Genomic DNA, 14,529 nt, shown 5'->3' with positions numbered 1-14,529 from the left:
CACATCATCTGATGGGCATGACTGGCGAAAGTGCATCGAGATAACCACAACTGACTCCTATGTACACAATATATTGGCTATTATGTGTAGTCTTCCATTACCTAATAACCTCCAACTTCCATTACCGACTCAGAATCAAGGCAGGTTAGCATATTGATAGTGTGTAACAACACCACAGCCTAATTTAAGGCCGACATTTGATAACAACGCTATATGATGATTTAGAGTCGCCAGTTCCGCCTGTCGGGTGAAACATTTTCTCATGGATGATCTAACTAGATAAATGTTGCGGTCTAGAGAAAGGAACCCTCCAAACTACATAAACATTGATTAATTTTCTAATTGATAGCGGAAACTGATTGCTGTCTTTTTCTATAGATATGTTCCAAAAATATCCTAAATTCGAATATTTACTATTTATGTACTAATAACAACATAGATAAACAAATGGATAAATATTGACTTAACGGATGTATTGACAATCAGATGGAATTCACCAAAATAGTCTCAACAGTCTTCGGGTCGTAATGTCTATTGTCTTAGTCTATAAAAGAATAGTATATTTTTTATATTGCAGAGCAGATAAAATGTAAACGACATTACCGTATTAATATTGACCATTTTGGGGTATTTCTTTTGCAGTTTCTAATTCGTTTGAATCCCATATTTCGACTGAATCTTTTGTTTTACTTTGGTCGATTCCTCACCAACCACAAAAAACTAAAATTTTAACAGAAATCACAGAGAAGACTAAAATCAGCCAGAACTACTTATTCAGTTTTTATTTATTTTTTTAATTTCAATAAAGATATTTTTCTTCCTTGTAATCGTCACAATCGGCTTCCATGCTGTCATCATAAAACTTGTTATAGTTTTCATTACGCGACTCCTCATCCTCGTCGTTGTCGGTGGTTTGTGACCGATCTGGTTGATGGACATGTCTGTGTTTGTGTTTCACGGTGAGAAGGGCGATGAAGACGAATGTATCAAAAATGAAACTGAGACTGACGAACTGCATATGGTACAACCAGTCACCTGTAACAGTGAAATATTACTTCATAAATTCGTCATAGATCACGTACCGCATGTAAACCTTGCACCATTTATATACATTTAGCAAACATTGCTCGAGACCATGCAGTACTAACAAGAGTCAACGTGTCATTATACTCGGGGACAGGGCGTGTCAAATGATTATGTATTTGTATACATGAATGTATGTCATTAGATTAAAGTATGCATTTCTCTCCTGGAATCATTAAAATAATCCGTTTAACGCTGGTTTGATCAATGAACATACAGATTAGTAAACTATTTTCAAAACCGCTACTGACCTACTAACACCGTATACAATTATCTAAGTAAACCACAGATACTCGCCTCGTCTGTCAAAACCGCTACTGACCTACTAACACCGTATACAATTATCTAAGTAAACCACAGATACTCGCCTCGTCTGTCAAAACCGCTACTGACCTACTAACACCGTATACAATTGTCTAAGTAAACCACAGATACTCGCCTCGTCTGTCAATACATCCTGTAATATTGGGTATATTGACAGACGAGGCGAGTACCAGTGAGCACATTTATAAAGATGCCACTTAATTTGTAACTTGATATTTCATGGTGACGTTTTACCGCCGAATACAGACGTTGACATACCATCATTTATAACTACTCACCCTGAATAAGTAAATGCATTGTCACCACGCAGTTTGTAATAACTTTTCAAATGTCATTATGAGTAATAATGTACCAAGTGAAGGTTATCTTTCCATCTAATGACCTGGTAAAGTAGACTTTCACGTCGTAATTACAAATTGCGTGGTGACAATGCCTTTATGAATTATAAAACAATGATGTTCAATGTATATGATATTACAAAATGCGCATTTATTTAAATACATTAACATGTATGCATTAAATATTACATACATGTATCACCCCTGCTATAAGTTCTTGGTTGGCGAACGTTAAACGATAATACAAGCGTCACAGAGCACCTTTTTCTTCACGCGGTGACTTTTTGTGCCAGATTTGGAAAGTATGGTCCAAGATAATTGTATGACCGTTTTGTACTGTTGTGGTATACCAACCGACTAATGTCAATTTCAATGCGAATTCGTTTGGATGGGCGATCCCTATTCTAGTAAAGCTAAACCGAATTAGGCGAATTGACCGCAAATGTAAACAGTATACGTCTTAATGCTACCATTCGACAACTGGTTTTTTTTCTTTCTTTTTTTAAATTATTATTATTTTCCGAAAATTTTCGGAAACAGTAAGCGCATTAAACGAACCTGTGTATGCCTGATATACTTGAGTTAACTTGTCACATCGACACTACTGATATAAATGTCTCGTTTTCAAATTAGCACACCAAACTTATACTTCTCGCTACGCCAACATGTCTGAAGTGGATTACTCATTGTTCCGGATTTGTGTGAGAGACATGGCTGTTTTAGTCACTTCTCATTAATCAGCATATAAGTGGCTCAATGCCAATAATGTGTGTACTTATGTTCATCGTTCCTACAGACCACTGTGTGTACTTCGTGTCTAGAGACAACCGTATTTACATCGCATTAAGCCAACAAAACGTGTATGTGCACTGTGTCTAAATATGGTGTTACATGTATTGGCACAGTACTAAGAGACTCGTGACACAAAACTTAGATACACGAGTATGTTTACTTTACTTAGGGGTAACTATGTGTACGCATGTCCAGGTACATATGTATATGCACGTGCACTTTGGCCAGAGGCACCCGCATGTACCCAGTAGTTAGGGACACCTGTATGTATGCAATAATTATTAGAGACACATGTATCTACACAGTGGTTAGAGACACCTGTATGTACATAGTGGTTAGAGACATCTGTATGTACACAGTGGTTAGAGACACTGGTATGTACACAGTGGTTAGAGACACATGTATGTACACAGTGGTAAGAGACACCTGTATGTACACAGTGGTTAGAGACACCTGTATGTACACAGTGGTTAGAGACACTGGTATGTACAAAGTGGTAAGAGACACCTGTATGTACACAGTGGTTAGAGACACTGGTATGTACAAAGTGGTTAGAGACACCTGTATGTATACAGTGGTTAGAGACATATGTATGTACACAGTGGTTAGAGACATATGTATGTACACAGTGGTAAGAGACAGCTGTATGTACACAGTGGTAAGAGACAGCCGTATGTACACAGTGGTTAGAGACACTGGTATGTACACAGTGGTTAGAGACACATGTATGTACACAGTGGTTAGAGACATCTGTATGTGCACAGTGGTTAGAGACACTGGTATGTACATAGTGGTAAGAGACACCTGTATGTACACAGTGGTTAGAGACACCTGTATGTACACAGTGGTTAGAGACACTGGTATGTACACAGTGGTTAGAGACACCTGTATGTACACAGTGGTTAGATACACTGGTATGTACACAGTGGTAGAGACACTGGTATGTACACAGTGGTTAGAGACATCTGTATGTACACAGTGGTTAGAGACACTGGTATGTACAAAGTGGTTAGAGACACCTGTATGTATACAGTGGTTAGAGACACTGGTATGTACACAGTGGTTAGAGACACTGGTATGTACAAAGTGGTTAGAGACACCTGTATGTACACAGTGGTTAGATACACTGGTATGTACACAGTGGTAGAGACACTGGTATGTACACAGTGGTTAGAGACATCTGTATGTACACAGTGGTTAGAGACACTGGTATGTACAAAGTGGTTAGAGACACATGTATGTACAAAGTGGTTAGAGACATCTGTATGTACACAATGGTAAGAGACACCTGTATGTACACAGTGGTTAGAAACACTGGTATGTACAAAGTGGTAAGAGACATCTGTATGTACACAGTGGTTAGAGACACTGGTATGTACACAGTGGTAAGAGACAGCTGTATGTACACAGTGGTTAGAGACATCTGTATGTGCACAGTGGTTAGAGACAAATGTATGTACACAGTGGTTAGAGACACTGGTATGTACACAGTGGTTAGAGACATCTGTATGTACACAGTGGTTAGAGACACTGGTATGTACACAGTGGTTAGAGACACCTGTATGTACACAGTGGTAAGAAACACATGTATGTACAAAGTGGTTAGAGACATCTGTATGTACACAGTGGTTAGAGACATATGTATGTACACAGTGGTAAGATACACTGGTATGTACACAGTGGTTAGAGACACCTGTATGTGCACAGTGGTTAGAGACACCTGTATGTACACAGTGGTTAGAGACACATGTATGTACACAGTGGTTAAAGACAAATTATGTACAAAGTGGTTAGAGACAAATGTATGTACAAAGTGGTAAGAGACACCTGTATGTACACAGTGGTTAGAGACATATGTATGTACACAGTGGTTAGAGACACTGGTATGTACACAGTGGTTAGAGACACTGGTATGTACACAGTGGTTAGAGACACTGGTATGTACATAGTGGTTCGAGACACCTGTATGTACAAAGTGGTAAGAGACACCTGTATGTACACAGTGGTTAGAGACATATGTATGTACACAGTGGTTAGAGACACCTGTATGTACACAGTGGTTAGAGACACCTGTATGTACATAGTGGTTAAAGACAAATTATGTACAAAGTGGTTAGAGACAAATGTATGTACAAAGTGGTAAGAGACACCTGTATGTACACAGTGGTTAGAGACACCTGTATGTACACAGTGGTTAGAGACACCTGTATGTACAAAGTGGTAAGAGACACCTGTATGTACACAGTGGTTAGAGACACCTGTATGTACACAGTGGTTAGAGACACCTGTATGTACACAGTGGTTAGATACATCTGTATGTACACAGTGGTTAGAGACATCTGTATGTGCACAGTGGTAAGAGACACCTGTATGTACACAGTGGTTAGAGACACCTGTATGTACACAGTGGTTAGATACACCTGTATGTACATAGTGGTAAGAGACACCTGTATGTACACAGTGGTTAGAGACATATGTATGTGCACAGTGGTTAGAGACACCTGTATGTACACAGTGGTTAGAGACACCTGTATGTACACAGTGGTAAGAGACACCTGTATTTACACAGTGGTTAGAGACATCTGTATGTGCACAGTGGTTAGAGACACATGTATGTACACAGTGGTTAGAGACACCTGTATGTACACAGTGGTTAGAGACATCTGTATGTACACAGTGGTTAGAAACACTGGTATGTACACAGTGGTTAGAGACACCTGTATGTACACATTGGTAAGAGACACTGGTATGTACACAGTGGTTAGAGACACCTGTATGTACACAGTGGTTAGAGACACCTGTATGTACACAGTGGTTAGAGACATCTGTATGTACACATTGGCAAGAGACACTGGTATGTACACAGTGGTTAGAGACACCTGTATGTACACAGTGGTTAGGAACACTGGTATGTGCACAGTGCAAAGCCACATTGAGCTCATGAATTGGACACCGTGATCGCACAACTGTATGTACACAGCTGATAGAGACTTCGGTATGGACGTACACAGCCGATGAAGACTTCTGTGTGGACATTGTGGTTAGACACACCTGTATATGTACACAGACGATAGAGACTTCGGTATGGACGTACACAGCCGATATAGACTTCGGTATGGACATTGTGATTACACACCTGTATATGTACACAGCTGATAGAGACTTCGGTATGGACGTACACAGCCGATATAGACTTCGGTATGGACATTGTAGTTAGACACACCTGTATATGTACACAGCCGATATAGACTTCGGTATGGACATTGTGGTTAGACACACCTGTATATGTACACAGCCGATATAGACTTCGGTATGGACATTGTGGTTAGACACACCTGTATATGTACACAGACGATATAGACTTCGGTATGGACATTGTGGTTAGACACACCTGTACATGTATATGTACACAGGTGATAGAGACTTCGGTATGGACATTGTGGTTAGACACACCTGTATATGTACACAGCCGATATAGCCTTCGGTATGGACATTGTGATTACACACCTGTATATGTACACTGCCGATATAGACTTCGGTATGGACATTGTGGTTAGACACACCTGTATGTACACTGCCGATATAGACTTCGGTATGGACATTGTGGTTAGACACCTGTATATGTACACAGCCAATATAGACTTCGGTATGGACATTGTGGTTAGACACACCTGTATATGTACACAGCCGATATAGCCTTCGGTATGGACATTGTGATTACACACCTGTATATGTACACTGCCGATATAGACTTCGGTATGGACATTGTGGTTAGACACACCTGTATGTACACTGCCGATATAGACTTCGGTATGGACATTGTGGTTAGACACCTGTATATGTACACAGCCAATATAGACTTCGGTAAGGACATTGTGGTTAGACACACCTGTATGTACACTGCCGATATAGACTTCGGAATGGACATTGTGGTTAGACACACCTGTATATGTACACAGACGATAGAGACTTCGGTATGGAAATTGTGGTTAGACACACCTGTATATGTACATGTACATAGACGATAGAGACTTCGGTATGGACATTGTGGTTAGACACACCTGTATATGTACACAGCCGATATAGACTTCGGTATGGACATTGTGGTTAGACACACCTGTATATGTACACAGCCGATATAGACTTCGGTATGGACATTGTGGTTAGACACACCTGTACATGTACACAGCCGATATAGACTTCGGTATGGACATTGTGGTTAGACACACCTGTATATGTACACAGCCGATATAGACTTCGGTATGGACATTGTGGTTAGACACACCTGTATATGTACACAGACGATAGAGACTTCGGTATGGACATTGTGGTTAGACACACCTGTATATGTACACAGCCGATATAGACTTCGGTATGGACATTGTGGTTAGACACACCTGTATATGTACACAGACGATAGAGACTTTGGTATGGACATTGTGGTTAGACACACCTGTATATGTACACAGACGATAGAGACTTTGGTATGGACATTGTGGTTAGACACACCTGTATATGTACACAGACGATAGAGACTTCGGTATGGACATTGTGGTTAGACACACCTGTATATGTACACAGCCGATATAGACTTCGGTATGGACATTGTAGTTAGACACACCTGTATGTACACTGCCGATATAGACTTCGGTATGGACATTGTGGTTTGACACACCTGTATATGTACACAGGCGATAGAGACTTCGGTATGGACATTGTAGTTAGACACGCCAGCATAGACACGATGGACATATATACCTCTAAATTAGTAGTGTTGTTAGAAAAATCTGCATAGAAACAGTGGTTGTAAAGAAACTGGTAAAGACAACTTGATCAAACACCGCCATGTTTACAGTGGTTAGAATATCTGACATTGGCCACTGTGGTTTGAGACACCTGTATCTACACAGTGGTTAAAGACAATTATATATATACTGTGGTTAAATAGTACGATATTCCGTAGTTAAAGAGTGGTTATTCTGGTATGGACAGTGTGGCCAGAGATATAACGTATGTGTGTACACAGTGATTATTTCGGCATTGACACTGTAGTTAAAGACACTTTTATGACGCCTTTATCTTAGAGACGCCTTTATCTTAGAGACACCTTTATCTTAGAGACGCCTTTATCTTAGAGACGCCTTTATCTTAGAGACGCCTTTATATTAGAGACGCATTTATCTCAGAGACGCCTTTATCTTAGAGACGCCTTTATCTTAGAGACGCATTTATCTTAGAGACGCCTTTATCTTAGAGACACCTTTATCTTAGAGACGCCTTTATCTTAGAGACACCTTTATCTTAGAGACGCCTTTATATTAGAGACGCATTTATCGTATAGACGCCTTTATCTTAGAGACGCCTTTATCTTAGAGACACCTTTATCTTAGAGACGCATTTATCTTAGAGACGCCTTCATCTTAGAGACACCTTTATCTTAGAGATGCCTTTATATTAGAGACGCGTTTATCTTAGAGACGCCTTTATATTAGAGACGCATTTATCTTAGAGACGCCTTTATCTTAGAGACGCATTTATCTTAGAGACGCCTTTATCTTAGAGACACCTTTATCTTAGAGACGCCTTTATCTTAGAGACACCTTTATCTTAGAGACGCCTTTATATTAGAGACGCATTTATCTTAGAGACGCCTTTATCTTAGAGACGCCTTTATCTTAGAGACGCCTTCATCTTAGAGACACCTTTATCTTAGAGATGCCTTTATCTTAGAGACGCCTTTATCTTAGAGACACCTTTATGTAGTATGTGGTACATTTTCCCTGTGAGATGATTTTTTTTTTTTTTTAGCTATAATTGTTATTTAGAATTCGGGTGCCGTTAAGAGCACAACTGAGGGGTTATTCCTGATAATATAAATCTAGTTATCACGACAGGTACATCAGGTCTATATCGTCATGTATTAAGGTGACTATAAAGTGTTTTCTCGAGACTTATTGCGCATAAACTGTCGCTCGATTGTAACTTAAATTCCTTTTGCTACTTGAAATTAACGTCAGAGTCTATACTTTCCTAATTACCCCCAAAGCTATGTACGAAGCTAGGAAGACAGGAGGAAAACTGTCCCAGTATTGCCGCTACACCTTACGAAGAATAATCTCAGCGTTTTGAACCTCGGAATTAATCTGTTCCTGTTATCCCTATTTCCCTGTGATATTTTCACGGATACTTAGGGTTGTAACTAGTCCAATGTATAAATAGGAAACTTTTATTAGCCTGTACTACATTTTTACTATAAGCACTAGGTTAGCACTGGCAGTACACATTCATATCTTATCGATTAATGTTCATTGATGACATAGAAATCTTTAGTAAATTAGTTCGTACTTACCCTTTATATTAGCAGGAATAACTATAAGATAAAAATTGGAGAGAAATATTTCAAATACTTTCTGTAAATAATATTTTAAACAAATTGATTAGTTGATAAAGTGAGAAATTAACTGAACAAAAAATGTTTTTCGTCACAATACAGCCATTATTTGTTTCAGTAGTGATTGTGGTTTCATACAAGCCTTAAAACACGCCAAGACAACACTGATGTTTCTGTCTCTAGAGCAGGTCGAGAATCATCTCATCTTACAAAACACAAAAAAGCTTGAAAGATATTAACATACATTTTCGTGTAAAAAATAAATCATCAATCAAATGTTCAAAGCTAATTGCGTGAGACTTTAGTAGTACTTCTTGTACCTGTCAATGCATAGACTATCTGTCTTTTCTTAGTGTGCCAACAAGAGTAGACTCCCGTATCTGCCACGATGGTGCTGTGAAACCTGAGCACGCCGTAAACGTCAATCTCCGCACGCTGGGCTGTTATGTTACGTAGTTGCAGTGACGTCAAATAATTGGATCCGTTAACCCAGTACACCATGGTATCAGTTGACGCACTACAAGGAAATATCAAAGTGTTAATGTACGGGGGTTGACATAGCGTTATAGCCACCAAGACAACTGTCTAATTAGTTAAGCAAACATCAATGTTTAGCCATAAAATCCATGTTTAAGAGAGACTATGCTCATATAATTGCTGACGGGGCTGTAAATGTCAATTTTGATCAATTCTAGTGTAACAGAGCGCTACATATAAGCTGCAAGTCATCAGATTGGGGGTATAAACGTAATTTTGCAAATTTTGAATACATCGAGTAGCGTTTGAACTTGTCTCGATGTTTTGTCATTAACAAACTGAGTGTTGACCAGAAACAGACTATACAGAATAAAACTTATTATATTGTCTTTTGAGAAAATATGTTAATGATATCACCTGGGAAATCAATAAGTGTAACAGAATAGAACATTGTAATGATATAGAATGTGTGCGAGAGGTTAACCTGTTGAAATTGATTTCTGTGAATATGTTGGAAAATATTTAACATGTTACATATCTTTATATGAAAGTACCGATCAAACCAAACATTTTACCATGAAAACACTATGGATACAGGATGAAGACATCGTTACACGAGCTAATTTCCCACACATTACATCGGTTGAATATCAATACGCCGGAAAAATAGTCCCTGTTTCATTTTTGTTAATTGTGTTTCTTTGCCATATATTCACAAAGTCTAGCTTACCAGTATATCACCGTAGTGTAGGCAGTTTTCGTTACTCTGTATGGTCATTTTCAGTCACGTGCCTGGTCATTTCAGGATTTGGTCGGTTTAGTCACATGATTTGTCAGTTTCTGCAGTTTCAGGCATTCTGAGTTTTGCTTTGCTCCATAAGTTTATTTGCTTTTGCTGACATCTTTTCAACACTTCATATGATTTTCTGGTAATTTATTATTTTTGATTGAATGTCTTATGTGTGATGCGTTGGTAGACACGTTTTTTTAAAGGAATCTGTTTTGGTAATATTAAAAGGTAGGACTAACTATGATTTAATATCGTCGCTAGTTCATGAACGATTGCATTCGAGATCGATGATCGTCTTCAAGTGTTTGACATTCCTAAGATATGGATTACATAAATAGCTGGACATTTGAAACTAAATGTTTAGGGATAAACTATAACGCATGGACATTCGGACTCCTTCGTCGATGTCTAAGATTTGCTTTAAAGGATGTGCGCTGGAAATTTGAAAAGAAACTAACTAAGGACTAAAACGAGCGCAAGGAAAAAACAGACATAATCACGAACACTATTTCAGTCAACGTAGGCAGACAGAAAAGATTCTCATTCTCTGTCTGCTTCAGAAGGTTTCCACCTAATAGACAACTCCCCGAACGCAGGCGAAGTGACCGAAACTGCGATTCCGACGCTTGCGAGCCGATATAACAAATAACATAAGTAAGGTGGAAATATCTGTTGCTGGGGTTACGCACAGTATCGGGATTTCTCGTACCAATTCATTTTCGTAACCGGTAATTTACACCCGGTTGATTCGTACTAAAAAGATAATGTTATTATAACGTTTATAAATTGTTATTCGGTTGATTTCCGTTTTATCTTTATTCCTTTTGCAAAAATGACATGAACATTATACCGTTATTGAAGTGACTAAGTGAAAGAAACTCTATCGTGACCATCGGCAAAACTACACCAAATTACGAGAGACAGAAGGAAATATTACATATACATGTACATGTAATATATATCTCGTATGTAAATTTTAACTTCATTTATTTTACAACATTTGCGAAACAAGTTTTATTTACTTATATTAACCACGTATATGTACCTAGTATTGATCAGTCTTTACGCTGAACTGATGAGTGACAAAGCGGAGTTATAATGATCATATAATGTTGAGAAATATTGACCAAACTTTGCACCAAAAATGACAACTCGCTTACTTCGAACACTCGGATAACTCGAAGTGTTCCCGTGGTCCCGTCGAGTAGTTCTAGTTAACGAAGTTCCGGTGTATATCTAAATCTTCCTAATATGCCATAATGCAGATGCTAAAGTTTAACGATGAAATGTCGGACGATCAGGCAAAATGTCATTTTATAACATTACACAAGTAAGAATACCTAAAATTCAACTCGTCCTCCATGTCTTATCTAAACATTCCTTCTATTACAAGACCTCAATTTCTACTCTTCCTCAAAACTAACGAAAACAATTAACAACGGTCTTATGATCTTAGTAACATAATTCTCTGAAACGAAAACAAAAAGCGTGCAATGTAAACACTCAGCTATTCAATTATCAATTTAAATAAATGTTTCTCATTAGGTTATATTATTATCTGATATTATTTGTTGAATGTTGATGCAAATTAGCGACTTTTTAACATTTAGCTTCAGTATGACCGAATACAGCGCGAAACGTTTCTTTTTTTTCTTTTTTTTTTCATAATTAAAGACATCAATTTAAATAAATGTTAATAGGCTATGTAGTATTATGAAATATCTATATTATTTTTAATTCATAATTATCTGATTTGATCTGATTTACTGGAACGAAATCGATTTAGTACGAAAATACCCGGTAAGAAAATATTTTGGTAAGAAAATAACTGGATTCGCTGCGCACGCACCTTAAATCATGGCGGCCTCCATTGCAAACAACGTGGAGCAATTACAAACCACCATCACCCTCCTTCTTTAAAGAGATATAGAGAGAAATGCAAATAACATTAACCACTCGGTTGAAAATACGAACAAGCTTGAAGCGACTATGGCAAATAAGCGGGACGCGACAACATTAAAACGGAACATTCGACAGACAGATTGTTGAATGTTGAATATCAAAGTCTCTGTGGACCCGAGGCTCAACAAAAGTCTCAGCATCAGTGAATTCAGGCGGACTCTGTGCGCGAGATACCCCAATAGACGAGATGAACTTAATAGATATCAGGAAATTATCAGAAAAAAATCATAACTTTTCTAGGGCTAAGTTCTATTAGTGCCATAAACGTTTCTCGGCAAGTGACAAAGGTGACTTCTCTATCGCAATACAAAGAGAAGTCAGTTGTAAGGATTTTGCTAACCTGGCTCTTAAGTCATCATCCCTTTTTCGGGAGCCTAAAGTTGGTTCCGAGTTCCGAGTTCCGTTTAAGAAAAACGGAACTAGGAACCAATTCCGAGTTCCGTTTAAGAAACGGAACTACTATTTATAAGCTTTACGGGACTAAGTCCCAGTTCCGAATTCCGTTTAAGAAAAACGGTACAATGTATAAGCTTTACGAGACTTAGTCCCAGTTCCGAGTTCCGTTTAAGAAATCTCAATATGAGACACGAATCTGAAGAAGAAAAACTATATGTGTCAATGGGTGCAAAGGCAGTTATCAGTCACGTATACATTTTACGGGACTTGGTCCTAGTTTTCAGTTCCAGTTAAGAAAAACGGAACTAGGAACCAGTTCCGAGTTCCGTTTAAGGAAATATTATATGTTCTTTATCTCAATTTGAAACCCAAATCTGGAGAAGAAAAACTATATATTTCAGAAAAACCGGAACTAGGAACCAGTTTCGAGTTCCGTGTAAGAAAATATTCTATGTACTTTATCTCAATATGAGACCCGAATCTGAAGAAGAAAAACTATATGTATCAATGGATGCAAAAGCATTTATCAGTCACGTATAAATTTTACGGGACCTGGTCCTAGTTTTCAGTTCCAGTTAAGAAAAACGAAACTAGGAACCAGTTCGGAGTTCCGTTTAAGAACAATATTGCATGCGTTGTGACTTCTGGGGGAAAGGATGACAACGCGACTGGCGTTGTAAAATTACGAGAAATTGTTGCGTTGTAACCTCTAAAAGAGACTGTTACAACACAGTTTTCGTTTATGGTACATTTCTTTATTTTTACCCTTTTGTAAATGACAAGTAGCTTGTAAAAACAACTTTCTAGACATCGCGAAATGTGAGTCCATGAAGGGAGATATGAGTTGTTATTTGTAGTTGATGTATCTACATGTGTACAGTTAAAGTACACAAACAAAACAATGACTGCAAAGTATATTTCATTTTGTTTTTTAATATGGCTTCTACTGAGGTGAAATGTCTATATGGCGAATGGGGAAAAAATCTTTAATTGGTATTACTGATGTTTTATTCAACACAAATAAAAAAAAATACAGTTTCGTTGAATTATATTGAAAAGTTATTTCATTGGCACTTGGAAACATATAAAATACGCAGTGTAGCAGGAAACTCTAAAGAGCTGTTGCCAAAGGCCTTCCTTGTCATTCGCTGTCAATAATTAGACTGTTTCCCCAGTACCATTTTATTATTAATCTATAATTTGTGATATCACTAATTCGAAATTTTGGTATCATTAAATGATTTAACGATATCATGAATTCAAAATTATGATATCATTTAATGAATAAATTATATCAACAATTCGTACTGATATCACTTTATTCCTTGAATTAATCATATTAATAATGGAATGATTTATGCAAATAGAATAAATGATAAACATTAATTATGTCTCCCCCACGTAGGTTTCGGGGAGACATAATGCTTTGTTCCCCGCGAGGAGGGGATGCTTGGGAGTGCATTCGAGTTTTGTAAGTCAGAGGTCACATGATCTGCTACTGAAAATATGAATTTATTCATACATTTGTTTCAGTGGAATAACTTATATTCTTGTTAACAAATCGTCTCCATGTTTGGTACAAAGGTTCTCTGAGAGGAGGGATACATAGGCTTGTATTTGAGGTCCACAGGTCAACAGTAGTACCCTCATTAAAGGGGAATAGACGTCCATCACAAGAGGAATTAGACGTCCTGTCAAAAACAAAACGGAAGTACCATCACAAGAGGGAAATAGAAGTACCCTTTTAAGGGGAATAGTAGTCCATCACATGGGGAAATGCAATATTATCAAAAAAAATGAGAAATGAAGTCAATCACGAGGGGAATTAGAAATGCACTCACAGGAGGAGAAAGAAGTATGATGCACAGGTACAGAAATAGAAGTACAATCATAGTAATACAACGTACCATCACAGGGGAAAATAGAAGTATATATCACCATGGAAAATAGAAGTATATATCACCATGGAAAATAGA

At 37.9% G+C, this 14,529-nt stretch overlaps 1 protein-coding gene across 1 annotated transcript in view; it reads right to left on the bottom strand.

Annotated features, from left to right (window-relative positions):
* Positions 1-794: 794 nt before the first annotated feature.
* The window catches only part of LOC117336341, a 79,436-nt gene continuing 65,701 nt past the window's right edge, over positions 795-14,529 (bottom strand). The window contains exons 11-13 of the mRNA XM_033896836.1: positions 9,249-9,445; positions 8,887-8,907; positions 795-1,035 (exon numbers count right to left, since the gene is read on the bottom strand). Of these exons, the coding sequence (XP_033752727.1) occupies positions 800-1,035; positions 8,887-8,907; positions 9,249-9,445 (454 nt within the window). The 3' untranslated portion in view covers positions 795-799. The remainder of the gene's footprint in view (positions 1,036-8,886; positions 8,908-9,248; positions 9,446-14,529) is intronic.

Source organism: Pecten maximus, chromosome 10 (genome assembly GCF_902652985.1).
Source record: "Pecten maximus chromosome 10, xPecMax1.1, whole genome shotgun sequence".
NCBI classification, from domain to species: Eukaryota; Metazoa; Mollusca; class Bivalvia; order Pectinida; family Pectinidae; genus Pecten; species Pecten maximus.
Note: the sequence above shows the minus strand (reverse complement) of the source record. Positions and strands in the feature narration are given on the sequence as shown.